This window comes from Macaca nemestrina, chromosome 1 (assembly GCF_043159975.1).
Source record: "Macaca nemestrina isolate mMacNem1 chromosome 1, mMacNem.hap1, whole genome shotgun sequence".
In the NCBI taxonomy this organism is placed as follows: domain Eukaryota; kingdom Metazoa; phylum Chordata; class Mammalia; order Primates; family Cercopithecidae; genus Macaca; species Macaca nemestrina.
In genome coordinates, this window is record NC_092125.1 from 86195109 (window position 1) to 86211256 (window position 16148).

Sequence of the window (16148 nt, forward strand, 5' to 3'; positions counted from 1 at the left end):
CCTCTTCCCCAGATCCTCCTCCCCAGGGCCCTCCTTCTCCCCAGGGTCCTCCTCCTCCTTCCCAGGGCCTTCCTCCTCCCCAGGTCCTCCACTTCCTCAGCGCGTCCTTCTCAGGTCCTCCTTCTTCCCAGAGTTCTCCTCCTCCCCAAGGCCCTTCTCTTCCCAGGGTTTCCCTCCCCAGGGCCCTCATCTTTCCCAGGGTCCTCTTCCTCCCCAAGTCCTCTTCCGCAGGGCCCTCCTCTTCCTCAGGGTCCTCTTCCTCCCCAGGGCCCTCCTCTTCCACAGGGTCCTCCTCCTCCCCAAGTCCTCTTCCCCAGGGCCCTTCTCCTCCCCAGGTCCTCCTCTTCTCCAGGCCATCCTCCCAGGGTCCTCCTCCTTCTCAGGGTGCTCCTTCTTCCAAGGGCCCTCCTCCCCAGAGTCCTCCTCCTCCCCAGGGTCCTCCTCCTCCCCAGGTCTTCCTCCTCCCCAGGGTCCTCCTCTGTGCATACCCCTTCTCCCCAAAACCTCCCCCTTCCTCCTCCTCCCTGTCCTTCCTCCTCCTCCCTGGTCCCACCTCCCAATTTCTCCTCCTTCCCAGGCACACCTCCCTGAGTCCACCTCCTCTCCAACCCTCCTTTCTTGTCCTCCTCCTCCAGAGGCCGACTCCTAGGCCTCCTCCTAAGGCCCTCCTCCTCGTCCCAGGCCTACAGAAGCCCCTGTGAAGGCAGCAGACTGAGATGAGGCTATAATTTAAAATACATTTATTTAGTGTTTCCATTTGTTTCTGGTTCTGTGACACAAAGCTGTTAAATAAATACATTCTCCACAGTCCCTCTGGGACAGGCCACACAGATGAGGTAGAGAAATCATTGCACGCACGGAGACTCAGAGCACAGACAGGGCCCCTCCCACCCACCCACGCCTGGCCAGAAGCCACCTGGGGGTCCAGGTCCCTTGTGGTGGGGCCCGGTGCGGAGAAGGTGGCTGGGATCCCTTGGCCAAGGAGCGGGCTGAACCCCTCCCAACAGCCCTTTCTCCTCTACTGCCCCTCAGAAGAGAAGCGCATGAAACGGGAGGCTCCGGCTGAGCGGCCTCTTCATCCAGCAAGACATTCGAATATATATTTGTATAGAAATCAACCAGCTAGCAGACATTTTTGGTCTGCCTTGTTTAAAAAAATACTTTTCTGAATATTTATGACATAGAGCTAAATGTGTTATTTGATTAAACATAAAAACCTTCCTCTGACTTGATGCCCTTCGTAGACTCAATAGTGACTGAGTGACAGTCTTGTCATGTCATGAGGGTGTGGCCAGCTATGCTGCTCAGGGTCCGGTGGATGCGGACACTGCAGAGGGCAGGGGCTACCACCCCTATCCCTTCTAGCCAGGCCTCCACGAGACCAAGGACAAACCCAGCGTCTTGTACCCACACTGTGGTCTGGGGATGCAGCTGCAGGCACATGTTGGGGTGCTCTCTGAACCACAGGAGAATAAACGTTCTTATGTACTGTAACACAGGGATGGCAGAGACCCACAGCAACATAAATAGGTTTTCTTTTAAAAACACAGACCCCCCAGCTTTCTGGAGATCCATGGGACTCTGAGACACCCATTCACTCAGTAGTTCCTGTGTCCATACCAGCCACCCACCCAGAACCCAGCCACAACCATCAGGACACCCACAAGATGGAGCCCAAGGCGAGAGGCTCTGGGAACCTAAGGCACCACCATGCCACTGACAGCACAGCACGGCCAAGGTGACCACACCAGTGCACGCGCACACACACACACACACACACACACACTGACCACACCAGCATGCATTTACACAACACACGCTTACGCACATTGACCACGCCAGCACACACGCACTCACGACACACACACACGGATGCACACTGACCATGCCAGCACACACACTCTCAGAACACACACTATACCCTCAAACCAAGCCAGGTCAGTGCAGGTCACCCTGTCCCCAGCACACACAACAGCAGGGCCATAACGCATGACATTCCATGGCCAGATGCGAGCCCAAGACTGCCTCTACCGGCATCTGTCCCAATCTGTCCCCCAGTGACACAGAGCAAGCAGCTTCCTCATGACATGACATGAACCAATCAAAGGGCTGCCCTGCCCCCTCACCATACCCACCCCTCCCTACCACCCCCAGCATGAGAATCTGCACCGAGCCGCCTGGAGGCTGAGCCGTCTGCCCACAGGGTGCAGGGCAGGGGCCGCCGGCTGGCCCACCATGTGGCAGTGGCTGGCTGGCATGGAGCAGGGGGAGATGGCTTCCAGAAGCCCCAAGGGCTGTGGCCAGACGCAGGTCACTGTATTTCCTTAACTACACACATCTATCTCCATTTAGTGGTTTCAAACAACTAAGCAGATCAGAGGCAGGGTTAGGAGGGAACATGTCAGAGATGGAAGGCGGGGCCCTCCCAGATTGGGGCTTGGTCAAGAGCGGGGAGCTGCAGCCGGGGAGGTGGCAGGGATGGAGAAAATAATAATTATTATATTAGTTAAATAATCATAATAATTTAAAAGTCACTGATATTTACTCCGAAGAGAAGTGCTCAACGTCAGAGGTCGGCAGTGTCCTCCGAGCCTGGGCACCTGCACGGCCAGGCCCTGGGAGTGCAGAACAGGCTGCGTCCTCTTCTAGTGGTTTGAGTCTCTGAAGACAGTGCTGGTGTTGGGGCAGCCTGGGCCAGGCCAGTCCCCAACGGGTGGCCCACATGGAGGCCACACGGTCACCAAGGTGCATCTGCTACCCATGCCTCAGAGGAGGTGGGGAGGGAAAGCCAATGGACTGGCATGGGGAGCCACTTCCCAGGGACTGGCGTGTTAGGGATGGGAGAAAGCTCAGAAAGCATTGGTGCAATGCTCTCGGGTCAGAGGGAGGAAGCTGAGGCCCAGGGCACAAGCAAAGAGGTTGCACACGCCAGACCAGAACCAACTCCCGCCTCTGGGTCCTGGAGAGGGGGAGACACAGGGCTTGGACAGTCAACCCAGAAGACCCCTGGCACCCTGCTCCAGCTGTACACCCCAATGTGCTAGAAAAGCCCCTCAGTGCTTGCAGGTGTAGACTCCTCACACTGCGTGCATGGCCCTCACCCTGCACAGCAGGGTTGGCCAGGCCCGGGGACTCATCCCTTGCAGGTGTAGACCTTCTCACACCGTGTGCAATGCCTGCACTCTGAGCAGCGGGGCTGACTGGGCCCAGAGTCTCAGCCCTTGCAGGTGTATACTCCTCACACCATGTGAAATGCCTGTGCCATGTGCAGCAGGCCTGGCTGGGCCCAGGGATTCAGCCTTTGCAGGTGTAGGCCCATTCATGCTCTGTGCAATGCCTGCACCCCATGCAGCTGGGGCTGAGCCCAGGGACTCAGCCTATGCAGGTGTAGACCCATTCACACTGTGTGCAATGCCTGTACCCCACGCAGCTGGGCTGCTCAAGCCCAGGGACTCAGCCTGTGCAGGTGTAGACCCTTCACACCGTGTGCAATGCCTGCACCCTGTGCAGCAGGGCTGGCAGGGCCTGGGAACTCAGCCCTTGCAGGTGTAGACCTCCTCACGCTGTGTGCACTGCCTGCACTCCACATAGCAGCACCAACGCACCTGGCACTGGCAGGGCCTCGTCACCACCCGGCTCTGTGTGTTATGGCCGCGGCCGCAGCAGATGCTCTCACAGTTCTTCTCACGGTGGCATCTACGGCCAGCGGTGCCCGGGGAGAAGCGGCCGGCCAGGCAGAAGCTAGGCGAGTCGTCCAGGTGCACCAGCTCTGGAGTGCGGGGTAGCGGGTCACTGCCACCCACCCCCGAGGCACGGCCCCGTGGTGGGGAAATGGCACCTGCCTCACCTGCCGCTTCATTGGTGGTGCTGCCCACCTTGAGTGCTGTCTCGTACTTGTGCTTCAGGTGCTTGCCCACCTCATGGAAGGGCGCCAGCTGCCGCCAGCAGGTCCGCACCGTGCATGAGCCTGATACGCCGTGGCACTTGCAGGTGGTCTCCACCCCAGCCTTGATCACCTGGCAGGAGGGCATGGGAGGGAGGGCAGTGTGAGGGCTGTGCAGGTGGGCCCAGTGAGCAGACCCTGCCCTTGATCCCCAGAGGGACCCCGCACCCCCACCCCACCTGGGCCTAGGCTCAGGCCCAGGCCCAGCCGGCAGGCATTGCCACTGCACATCTCACATCCAGCTCACTCTCCTGGCTCATGGGGCTGTCCTACCTCCTCTGGGCTGCTGACTGCCCAGGACAGAGACTCCAGGGCTGGCACCTCAGCCCCCAGGGTGGCCACCCTTGCACCTCCACAAGGGGAGGCTCCTGCCTGATGTCCACCCTGCATCGGTGGCTGCCCTCAGCAGGGGCTGGACTTTCTGTCCCCATGCCCATAATCCCAGTCCTGCCAGGACTTCATATCTGCTCTCAGCACATAGCTCGCTGGACAGGTGAGGACAAGCGTGACCTCATCTAGTGGTGTATGTGTGAGCTGACCGTGACCTCCCTACCCCTAGTATCGGGAACCAGGTGCTACTGCACATGCAGATGTGACCCCCAGCCCACCGTTGCTGAGGGTCAGCATGCTGGGAGGCCAGTGAAGGCACCGCAGGAGCAGGGAGGCCCACGCTGCGGGGGAGAGGGGCTCCTGGGGAAGAGAGAGCTCCTTATACTGTGAGAGAGAGTCCAGGCTGGCCCCAGAGCGGGATGCACCCCTCACCCACAGCAGGGAGGGCCAGGCACCTACAATCTATACTGGGAGCTGCCACAGAAGCCTGGCTGGGCCTGTCCCCTCCCAGGACTTAGGCCCCCACCTGCAAAGACAGGCCTGGTGGGGAGGTCCCTTCCCAGGTGGGACCTGAGCCAGGCGGCTCTGCTCCCACGCCAGCAGCCCCCAGGAGGGCCGGCTCAAGAAGGATTAAGAAATCCAGCCACCTCTGGCCCGGCAACCATAGTCACATTTAATGATGTTTTGCAGAGAAACCCGGACCAATTTAATTAAAATGTTGGTGACCCAGGCTCTGTGGAGCTAATGGAGCACCCTTCATGTTCCGACTTCTCATTAATCTCTTACAAAGCGGTGAAGAGGGAAAGGGGGGGTCATACACAAAGGAAAAGAAAGGGCCTTGCTTGGGGCTTGAATCTGCCTTCAAAGGCTCTCCCCTGCCCAAGAAGGTGGAAGGAGGCACAAGAGGCCCAAACAGGGGAGGCTGATCCTTCAGTAAGTGGGTGATTGGGTATTCTGACTTCTCAATCAAGTGGGGCTCAGAGCAGGGCTGGCTCTCATTACCTCACCCCTCCCCAGGCTGGGGCTCTATCTTCCCAGCCTGCCTGGCAAATGTGAAGATGAGGGCAGGAGGCAGAAATGTCCCTCAGTTTCCAACAGAGGTGTCAACCCTGCCCATCCCTGTTCAGGAACTGCAGAGATGCTGGGGGCTCTGTGCAGAGTGGGGTTACAGGTCCAGCCCGGACTCCCCCAGACATGTGGACCTGGGCACTGACAGGCTGCAGGTGGCATGAAGGATGACCAGAGAGCTGGGGTCACCCCGGGCCAGCTACCCCAACAGCCAGTGGCCCCTGGAAGGGCTCAGGAGACAGCCCTTTTACCTCGAAGTCTTTAGGTCGGGATTCTGTCTCTCAGAATAGAGGCCTGGCCACAGAGAGGGCTGGTGGGGCAGAATGAGACTCCCCTGACTCGGGTGAGTGGGTTCCACACCCCTAACCCTTCCCTGGGACCCCCTGCCCACCATGCGTCCCACCTTGGTCTGTGGGGGTCACGTTTTCCTCCCACCAGTTTTGCTGACAAGCCTGCCAGCTGGCTGACAGGTGGGGCCCACAGTGCCATGATCCTGGTTAGACCGCCTAACCAAGGAGACCCTCCTGGTGGCCCCACAGGGACCGTGGGGGCCCCTCTGCAGGCAAACATGGCTAGTGCCCCGTTTGGTGGGTAGAGAGCCTTATGGGCATGAGAGGTTCCAGGACCATGGCCAGCACTGCATGGCCTCCACCCTCCTGCCGGAGGCCACTCCACTGTGTGCCTGCCCGCCCTGCTGCAGCCCCGACCCCAGCCCTGCAACCCACCCCTACCCCCCTGAGGCTCTTTCTGGCCCTCCTTCCCACCCTGCCAGTCCCATGCCCCGCCCTGCCCCCCTGATGTTCTTTCTGGCCCTCCTTCCCACCCCACCAGCCCCATGCCCCGCCCCACTTACCTTCACACCCACGAGGTTGTTGTGGAAGTCCACACGGGCTCGCAGATCCTTGCTTGACCGTCTGCCCAGGAACTCCTTGACAAACTTGCTGCTGTACTTGAGGTTGTCTCCGCAGCCCCCCCACTGCCAGGCCTCACGGTTCTCCAGGTCGGGCGCCTCATCGCAGGTACAGCGCTCCATGCGGCCCGCGCTGCATGCCTTGGCCAGTGCGTGCGTCAGGCCAGCCGAGGAGATGGCATAGAGGAAGGCAGTCTCCTTGAAGCCTGGGATTGGCAAGGGCTGGTCAGTGAGCCCAGGCTGCCCAGAGTTCCCCCTTCACTGTCCTGCAGTCAAACCACCCCAAGAGTATGAATCCCATGTGGGGGCCCAGAGCATCTTTACTGGTGCTGCACTCGGGACAGGGTGTGGGTATGCCCTGGGCACCACAGGGTAGGAAGCGCCCAGGTGTCCCCCAGACGCAGAGCTGGCTGGGAGGAGAAACCAGAGCCCGTAATGGCCATGGCTCCCGCTCCGTGGTCACAGTCTCCATCAGGGTCTCAAACCTCCCAGCCTCACCATGGGGCCATTGGAAAGTCCTGCCTGCCCTAGGCCTTGGGTCCCCAATTTTTACACAAGCTAGTGCAGTACGGTGGCACACGGCTGCAGCCCCAGCTACTCCAGAAGCTGAAGTGAGAGGGTTGCTGAAATAGGCGGTGGAGAGCCCCTGGGAGGGCGCAGGAGGAGGCCGAGGTGGGAGGGTGGCTGAAATAAGGTGGTGGAGAGCCCTCATGAGGGTGGGAAGGCAGGAGGAGAGTCTGCACAGGCAGAGCCCCCTGGGCACTGGGCCATCTGGCAGGAGCCGAGGGCTGTTGGGGCAGCACCGGGCAGCCTAGGGCCCTGTCAAAGGCGGAGTCAGCACACCCTGGCCACCAGCAACGACTGTGCCTGTGCCAAAAGCAGGGCAGGGCAGGCAGCACTCAGGGAGGTCCAGGGGCTGCCCTTTCCAGGGCCTAGGCCCAGGAGCTCTGGGCAGGCTGGGCCCAGTGTCCCCAGGAGTGCAGCCTGAGAGGGGCCTCTTGGGACATGGACCAGGCCTGGGCTGCTGCCTCTGCCTGGGGCCTTCCTGAGGGCCAGGCCGGCCACACTCACCTCGCTTGAGCAGGCTGGCCCGGTAGCGGCCCTCCAGCGTGCAGTTCCAGCGCTCAAAGCGGAATTGGAACTGGCACTCAAGCGCACTCATGCTCACGGCCTCCACCAGCGTCTCTGCCACACCCGGGTCCCGGCGGCACATGCGCCGCTGCTTCCGCTCCAGCTTCAGCCGGTCGCAGGCCTTGTAGTGTGCCTGGGCGGCCGCCTCGGGCTCCAGGGTCAGCGGGAGGACGGTCAGGGGCTCGCTGCCCGTCAGCCTGGGCACAGAGAGGCCAGTGTGAGCCCAGCGCCAGGAAGCCCTGCTGGAGCCTGGCCAGGTGTCTCGGTGGCCAGGGGACAGGGGACAGGCATGTCCATCCGGGGGTGAGAGGGGCAGAAAGAATCCAGGATGAGCAGGCAGGGGAGGGGGAGGTGAGAAGGGCCTTGGCCCCCTGCACATCCATGGCCCCCACTCCAGTGAGCATGGTCGCAGCAACCACAGGGCTGTCTCTGCTGCCAACTCAACCCCCACAGTTTCAGGGAGTCTAGCTGACTCTAGCTATGCTGGACAGACAAGACCTTCACAACACACACAACATACGAAAGAGGACAGCCCCTCCTAGTGCTGTGGGCAGGGAGGAGGCTCCGGAGCCTGAACCCCAAGCTATGCCTGATGGGCATCTGCCACACCCTCCACCCTCTTCGGCCCCAGCTGACCTGCAGGACCCCACCTGAGGTCCCCCTACCCTCTGCCATGACCTGCTGGGATGTCTACGGTCCTGTGGCCCCCTGCAGCTTCCCAGCACTCCTGCAGTCTATGCATATGTCCCAGGTTCTGGTTGGGGTCTCCCCACCTCAATGCCTGGGTGTGGCACTGGGAAGTGGCTCTTGGTTCTCTGACACTCTACCCTTCTCACCTCACCAAGCCTGGACATCCTCCTTTGCAGGACAGACCCCAGCTAACCCCTCCCCATAGGTCACCCCTGGGGGCCTCTGAGCTGACACACACCATCCTCCATCTTTACACGAGGCCTTGCACCAGCCCCCAGCACTGAGGATGCATCCCCAACCTCAACTGCTCCAGGAACCCGGCTCCACCCTATTGGATGCCCCCTCCCCGCAGCCCGCTGCTGGCTCACCTGCTGCTGCTGCTGCTGCTGCTGCTGCTGCTGGACTCACTTCACAGGGCTTCCCTCACACCCCGCCCTGGCCCAGCCCACATGGAGCCAAGGCCTTTCGGTCCTCAACCTCAAACCCTGACCCCGCCCCCATGTCACCTGTCTATCCTGGGACTGACCGAGCATGCTCTGCAGCTGTGTCAGACCTGCCAGCCCAGTGTCCCCACATGGGTGGACTGTCAGGGGCCCCAGGCACCGCCACCTCAAGCCAGACTCAGCCCCACAGCCCTTGGGAGGGCACCTGCCTGGACAGGGCCAGGGCTCGGAAGCCCCTCCCGAGAGCACCACTGGACACATGCTGCCCAACTCACCCCCAGCAGACCTCAGCAGAGAACAGTAGACTCAGTACGTTCTGGGAGCTACCGGGGTGCCAGCTTGGGAAGGCTCCCCCTACACCCTCGCATGGCCCTGCTAGACCCCACCACCCACCCAGAGGGAGTAGCTCCTGCCCAGGGGTGTGGAGGGGAGGGGCCCAAGAGGCTCCCTAGCACATCCCATCAAAGGCAAGGCCACACAGGTGACCCCTAGGCTACTGAAAGGCACCTGCCTCCAGGGCCACAGGCGCAGGCCACAGAGGGAGCAGGTAGAGGCCCCAGGAAGGACCCCACAGCCCCTCCACAGGAGCCACCCGCCTGGTGGGCGTGCTGAGATACCCTGCCCGGCCAAGCTGACGTCCTGCTCCCTAAGCTGGGGTCTGCTCCTCCAGGATGCTCAGAGCCAGCCCGAGCCCCTGTGAGCCCTCTGAGTTGAGCCCTCTGAGTTGAGCCAGAGTTGCAGGCAGCAGGACCTGCAACAGCCCCCCCACCAGTCAGTGAGCCACCAAGGGGCGCCACGGGGGGGGGTCTTCACTTGGGGAGGCCATGCCCGGGATTCAAGACACACACCCATGTGCCAGGCTGCCAGGGAGTGGGTAGAGGAGGACCCCAAGGGCCCTTCTAGCAAATCCCCAAGGTCCCCGAGGCACAGGCCCCATGCAGCACAACAGGCCCCACAGGGAGGACAGGAGGGACCAGTCAGTCCTCCAAACCTGGACACTGCTGTGGGCTGAGGCTGGGAGAGGCCTGGGTGAGGGAAGGAAGTGCAGTGTACACAGGTCCCCTCAGACGCCCTAGGGGTCAGGACAGGAGCACGGGGTGGCACTGTGGGCATCCATGCACAGACACCTCCAAGCCCCAGGGCCAGATATGGGATATCCCAGGACAGCTGGGCACATAGAGCAGGACTAGGGTGGGGGGCAGGCTGGGGAGCAGGGCCAGGAAAGCCACACCTCACACACAAGGGCAGCTCGCAGGTGGAGACCTCCATCCCTAGATGGAACGACACAGCTGTGACCAGAACAGCCCTCAGGAGGACAACAGCCTTCCACCTGTGCCTCCCCCCAGGCCTGGACCCATCAGGACCCAAGAGCCCCAAGCCACTGTCCCAGAAAACCCCTATAGCCAGGTCAGCATGGGCCCTCCACAAGCTGCAAAACCCAACTGTGGGTGTGGACAGGGGACAGGGAAAGGGGAGAGGGAGGGCACTAAGAAGAGGTGGGGGAGGGGAAAAGCAGAGGGGAGGAGAAGGAGGGGAGGAGGGTAGTGGATGAAGACAGGAGGGTGAAGGGAAGAGGGCAGGGGAGGAGGGGGAGGGGGCCCCATCTACCAGAGCCACCCCTCCCTCCCTGTCAATGGTGACTGAGGATATCAGTCTGCCCTGCCCCCTCCCTGTGGCCCACCACCTGGCCCACACTGGTCATGCTGGGGCACTGACAGCTGGTTTGACAGTGACAAGCTGAGTCCTCCAGCCTTCCCTAGGGCACTCCTGGAGCAGGCAGACAGCAGGGCAGCAAGTGTGGCTGCACCTGGAGACTCGCTGGGCAGCCCCAGGACACCCCTCTATCAGAGGCAACTCCCTAAACGCAGCTGCAGGTAACTGCCCCTGATCCAAGGACAGGCAGGGTGGGCAGGGTGGGCCATCAGCACCGGCAGAAGGGTGTGGAGGGAGGGTGGCCCCAGCCCAGGAGTGGCAAGGGATGGCCTGAGGCCCAAGGGCTACGCCCTTCCCTGTAGTAGTCACTGAATTCTGTGCTGCTCTGGCCATGGCCTCCTTAAGCTCCTGCCCCCTCATCTCTCCCACCCTTGGTGACCCCTGCCCCATGCCTCCTTCATTGTCAGGGTGGGCTCCACATGCAGCCAACTGAAGGGATTCACAGCGCCAGGGGATAAAGATCTGAGGATAAACAGGCAGACCACAGGCACCAAGGGCATGCTGGGGAATGGGGCAGGCGATCTCAGGGCCTGGGCCCAGCAGAGGAGGCCCAGACCCTCCTGACAGGCAGGGCTCTCTGTCTGCCACACGACAGAGCCACAGAAGGGCTGAAGAAGGGAGGAGTGGTTCCCAACACAACCTCAGAACAGAGAAGCTTTCTTCCGTGAGACTCAGAACCCAGAAGTCACCGAAAAGTGAATATATTTGACTACTTAAAAGTATAAAAATCTCTGCATAGCAAAAAACAAAAAAGAGGCAGCACAGAGTCCAGAGACCAAGAGACAAATTACATCTGGGGCAAATGCCTGCAACTCACACCCCAGACCAGGGGCCAGCGCTGTACACGTATGTGTGTCTGGATGCATATCTCTTCCTATAAACCAATAACAAAGGAACCGACTGAAGACAGACAAAGGGTATAAACCCACAGGCCAAGGGAAGGAAACCAACTGGCTCTTCAAACCCACGAGCCAACACTCAGCCCCACTCCAAGACATTCTCTGCCTGCTGTCCCAGCTGCTCCAGAGACCATGACGGGAGAGTTGTTTGAGCCCAAGAACTGGAGACCAGCCCAGGCAATATAGCAAGACCCCATCTCAAGAAATAAAACTATATTGATACATTATGCTTTGTTAATGAATAAGCACAAATCAAATGTCCGATGAGAATATTGTCAAGGACACGGGGAGACACTCTTCCATGGCTGGAATTCCAGACTGACATATCTAGGAATCTTTAAAAATAAACCACTGCAGTGGTCTGAATATTTGTGTCTTCTCCAAATTCATATGGTCAAACCTAACACCATCAAAGTGGTAGCATTAGGAGCTGGGACCTCTGGAAAGTGATTAGGTGATGAACAGGATTAGTGTCCTTATGGACCCCAGGCTGGGTGCAGTGGTTCATGCATGTAAACCCAGTACTTTGGGAGGCCAAGACGGGAGGATCATTTGAGGTCAGGAGCTCAAGAGCAGCCTGGGCAACATAGTGAGACCTGGTCTCTATAAAATATTTAAAAATTAGCCAGGTGCAGTGGTGCATGCCTGTGGTTCCAACTACTCAGGAGGCTGTGGCGGGGGGAACACTTGAGCCTGGGAGGTCAAGGTTGCAGTGAGCTGTGGTTAAAATAATAATAAAATAAAATATAAATAAATAAAAGGGACCCTGGAGAGACCCTTGCCTCTTCTGCCATGTGAGGACATGGTGAGAAGGCACTGTCTATGAAACAGGAAGTGCCCTCACCAGACACAGAATCTGCCACACCTTGACCTTGGCCTTCCAGCCTCCAGAGCTGTGAGCAGCATACTTCTGTGTTTTACAAGCTCCCAGGCTGTGGTGTTTTGCCGTAGCAGCCTGCATAAACTAAGATGCCCTACAATTACAGACATAATCACATCTTTCTGGAAGCACAGACTGCACATGCATTGTACCTTCCCGGCATGCCATTCAACATAGCCTTGTTATAGGAACGTGCTGGAGACAGCAGGAGAGCAGCTGGGAACGTCAGATCCACACGCTCCGTGGCGTGTCACATGGTCCGTGAGCAGCCAGCCGTCCCATGTGAATCCATGCCAAGTCACGCCCCAGGTGTGCTCAGTGGACAAGCAGAGCCCAGCAGTGGGTGGATAAGCTCAGCAAGGGCTGCATGTGCGGGCGCGTGTTTGTGGCTGCACCGGACCAAGCAAAGACCCAAAGATGGAGGAAGCGTGTTCTTCCCCACAGAGCTGTGAGTTGTGCCGGCACACAGATGGCCTTTCCAGAATCCATAGAACTCGCTCCACACTCAGCAAATGGCACAGGCCCGGGAGGTGGGGGCTGCAGTGAGCCACAGACACACCACCACACACCAGCCTGGGTGACAGAGTGAGACCATCTAAAAACAAACTAACAAAAAAACCAGCCTGCATCACCCTGGTTTATATAAAGGTGGCAGCAGCTATCCTGGTCTTGTTCTTCATCTTCAGAGGAATGCCTTTAACATTTCAGCATGAAGCCTGACGCCCAAACACCGTTTCAGGCCACAGGGGCACCCTTTGGTTCTCAGTTGGCTAAGAACCTCTAAAAATCATAAATGGGGCCAGGCGCAGTGGCTCACGCCTGTAATCCCAGCGTTTTGGGAGGCTAAGGTAGGAGGATCACTTGAGGTCAGTAGTTTGAGACCAGCCTGGCCAACATGGTGAAACCCCACCTCTACTAAAAATACAAAAATTAGCTGGGCATGGAGGTGCATGCCTGTAATCCCAGCTACTCAGGAGGCTGAGACAGAAGAATTGCTTGAACCTGGGAGGCAAAGGTTGCGGTGAGCCGAGATCACGCCACTGCACTCTAGCCTGGGCGACAAGAGTGAGACTTCGTCTCAAAAAAAATAATAATAGTAATAAATAAATATCGAACGTTATCAAATGTCATCCTTACATCTTTTGAGGTATGACTTTTCTCTCTCCTTCCTTCCATCCTTCCTTCCTTCTTTCGTTTTTTTAGAGGAAAAGTGTCACACTGCCACCGAGGCTGGAGTGGGGTGGCACAATGACAGCTCATTGCAGCCTCACTGTTGCAGTGAGCTACAGAAACTGACCAATGTTCTGTGGAAATTTGTCTTCCTGGACTCAACCTGGCCAGGATGGGCTCCATTCTTTTCTATGGGGCTGGATGTCTTCTGATAGTGTCTTCCTAGGATTTTCACATCTGCGTTTGTGATTTTCTTCTCTCTAGCTCTTCCCACTGAGTTTCAGTGCCTGCCTATGTGAGGGGTCTTCTGTTCAACTTTCCTAGAAGAGTTTGTATCAGATTAGAATTGTGTCTTCTTAACTGTTTGTTCTGAAGAACTGGCCATGAAGCCATCTAAGGACTGAGCTATTCTTGGCAAAAAGATTTCCTTTCTGATCCAGTTTCTTTTTTCCTTTCTTTCTGAACAGCTTTACTGAGACATACAGGCACACCTTGGAGATGTTGTAGCTTTGGTTCCAGACCATTGCAATAAAGAGAAGGTCAGAATAAAGCAAATCATGAGTTTTTTGGTTTCCTAGTGCTTCTACAAGGTATGCTTACACTATAGTCTATTAAGTGAGCAACAGCATTATGTCTTAAAAATAATACATATGCTTTAGTTAAAAACACTGGACTGCTGAAAAAGGCTAACAATCATCTAAGCTTCATTGAGTTGTCATTTTTTCACTGGGGGAGGGTCTTGCCTCCATGCTGGTAGCTGCTGACTGATTAGCATGGTGGCTGCTGAAGTTTGGGGTGGCTGTGGAAATCTTTTTTTTTTTTAATCTTTAGTAGAGATGGGGTTTCACCATGTTGGCCAGGCTGGTCTGGAACTCCTGACCTCTTGACCCACCTGCCTTGGCCTCCCGAAGTGCTGGGATTACAGGCGTGAGCCATCGCGCCCAGTCAGAAATTTCTTAAAGCAAGACAACTATGAAGTTTGCCACATCAATGGACTCTCCCTTTCATGAAAGACTTCTCTGTAGCAGGTGATGCTGCTTGATAGCGTTTTACCCACAGTGGAACTGCTTTCACAATTAGAGTCACTCTTGTCAAACCCTGCCACTGCTTTATCAACTAAATTGATGTCAATTCTAAATCCTTTGTTGTCATTTCAACAATGTACACAGCATCTTCACCAGGAGTAGATTCCATCTCAAGAAACCACTGTTTGTTCATCCATAAGAAGCAACTCGTCATCCATTCACATTTTCTCATGAGACTGCAGCAATTCAGTCCCATCTCCAGGCTCCACTGCCAATTCTCGTTCTCTTGCTGTTTCTACCACATCCGCACTGACTTCCTCCCCTGAAGTCTGGGATCCCTCAGAGTCATCCATGAGGGCTGGAATCAACATCTTCCAAACTCCTGTTCGTATTGCTGTTTTGACCTCCCATGAATCATGAATGTTCTTAAGGCATCTAGAATGGTGAATCCTTTCCAGCAGGTTTTCAATAGACTTTTCCCAGATCCATCAGAGGAATCACTGTCTGTGGCAGCTGTAGCCTTATGAAATGTCTTGAATAATAAGATTTGAAAGTTGAAATGACTCCTTCATCTGTGAGCTGGAGAATTAATGCACGTTGTGTTAGCAGGCATGGAAACAACATATATCTCCTGGCACATCTCCACCAGAGCTCTTGGGTGAACAGGACACTGCCAATGAGCAATAATACTTCCCAGGAATCTTTTTTTCTGAGCAGTGGATCTCCACAGTGAGCCTAAAATATTTAGTAAACCAGGCTGGGAACAAATGTGCTGTCATCGAGGCTTTGTTATTCCATTCCTACAGCACAAGCAGAGTAGATTTGGCATAATTCTTAACAGTCGTAGAATTGTTGCAATGGTGAATGGGCACTGGCTTTAACTTAAAAGTTACCAGCTGCATTAGCCCCTATCAAGAGAGTCACCCTGTCCTTTGAAGCTTTGAAGCTAGGCATTGACTTCTCCTCTCTAGCTATGGAAGTCCCAGATAACATCTTCTTTCAGTAGAAGGTTGTTTCATTTCCACTGAAGATCTGTTGTTACTGTGGCCCCCTTCGTCAGCGATCTTAGCTGGATCTGCTGGAGAGCTTGCTGCAGCTTCTCTAACAGCTCTTGCACTTTTATGTTACAGAGACAGCTTCTTTCCTTAAACCTCGTGAACCAACCTCTGTTCGCTTCCACCTTTTTTTCTGCAGCTTCCTGGCCTGTCTCAGCCTTCATAAAACTGAAGAGGGTTAGGGCCTTACTCTGAATTAGGCTTTGGCTTAAGGGAATGCTGTGGCTGGTTTGGTCTTCTATCCAGACCACTCACACTTTCCCCATATCAGCAATAAGACTGTTTCACTTTATCGTTTGTGTGTTTACTGGAGTAGCACTTTCCATTTTCTTCAAGAACTTCCTTGCATTCACAGCTTGGCTAACTATAGCCCAGCTTCCAGCCTGTCTTGACTTTGGACATGCCTTCCTCACTAACCTAAATCATTCCTCGCTTTAAAGTGAGGGATGTGCGACTCTCCCTTTCACTTGAACACTTAGAAGCCACCGTAGGGTTATTAATTGGTCTAATTTTAATATTCTTGTGTCTCAGGGAATAGGGAGGCCTGGGTAAAGGGAGAGAGATGGGGAATAGACTGTCGGTGGAGAAATGAGGACATAAAACGTTTATCAATTAAGTTTATTGTTTTACATGGGCATGGCTCACAGCACCCCATAATACGATAGCAACAGAAATGATCACTGACCACAGATCACCATAACAGATATAATCATAATGAGAAATTTTGAAATATTGCAAGAATTACCAAAATGTGACATACAGGCAGGAAGTGAGCACACGCTGTTGGAAAAATGGCCCCAAAGGATGTGCTTGTGGCAGGGCTGCTACTAACCCTCCACATGCAATGGCACTACAGAGCCAAGCACAGTGGAGCAGGGTCAGGCTGCAGCT

At 56.4% G+C, this 16148-nt stretch overlaps 1 protein-coding gene across 2 annotated transcripts in view; it reads right to left on the reverse strand.

Moving 5' to 3' along the window:
• Positions 1-723: 723 nt before the first annotated feature.
• Positions 724-16148, reverse strand: part of LOC105499659 (Wnt family member 9A) — a 29726-nt gene continuing 14301 nt past the window's right edge. The window contains exons 2-4 of one of the 2 annotated variants that reach the window (XM_071081696.1): positions 7323-7579; positions 6195-6457; positions 724-4016 (exon numbers count right to left, since the gene is read on the reverse strand). In XM_071081696.1, the coding sequence (XP_070937797.1) occupies positions 3534-4016; positions 6195-6457; positions 7323-7579 (1003 nt within the window). In that variant the 3' untranslated portion in view covers positions 724-3533. Of the gene's footprint in view, positions 4017-6194; positions 6458-7322; positions 9227-16148 lie in introns of those variants that run through there. The other variant, XM_011772388.3, reaches the window with a different exon arrangement.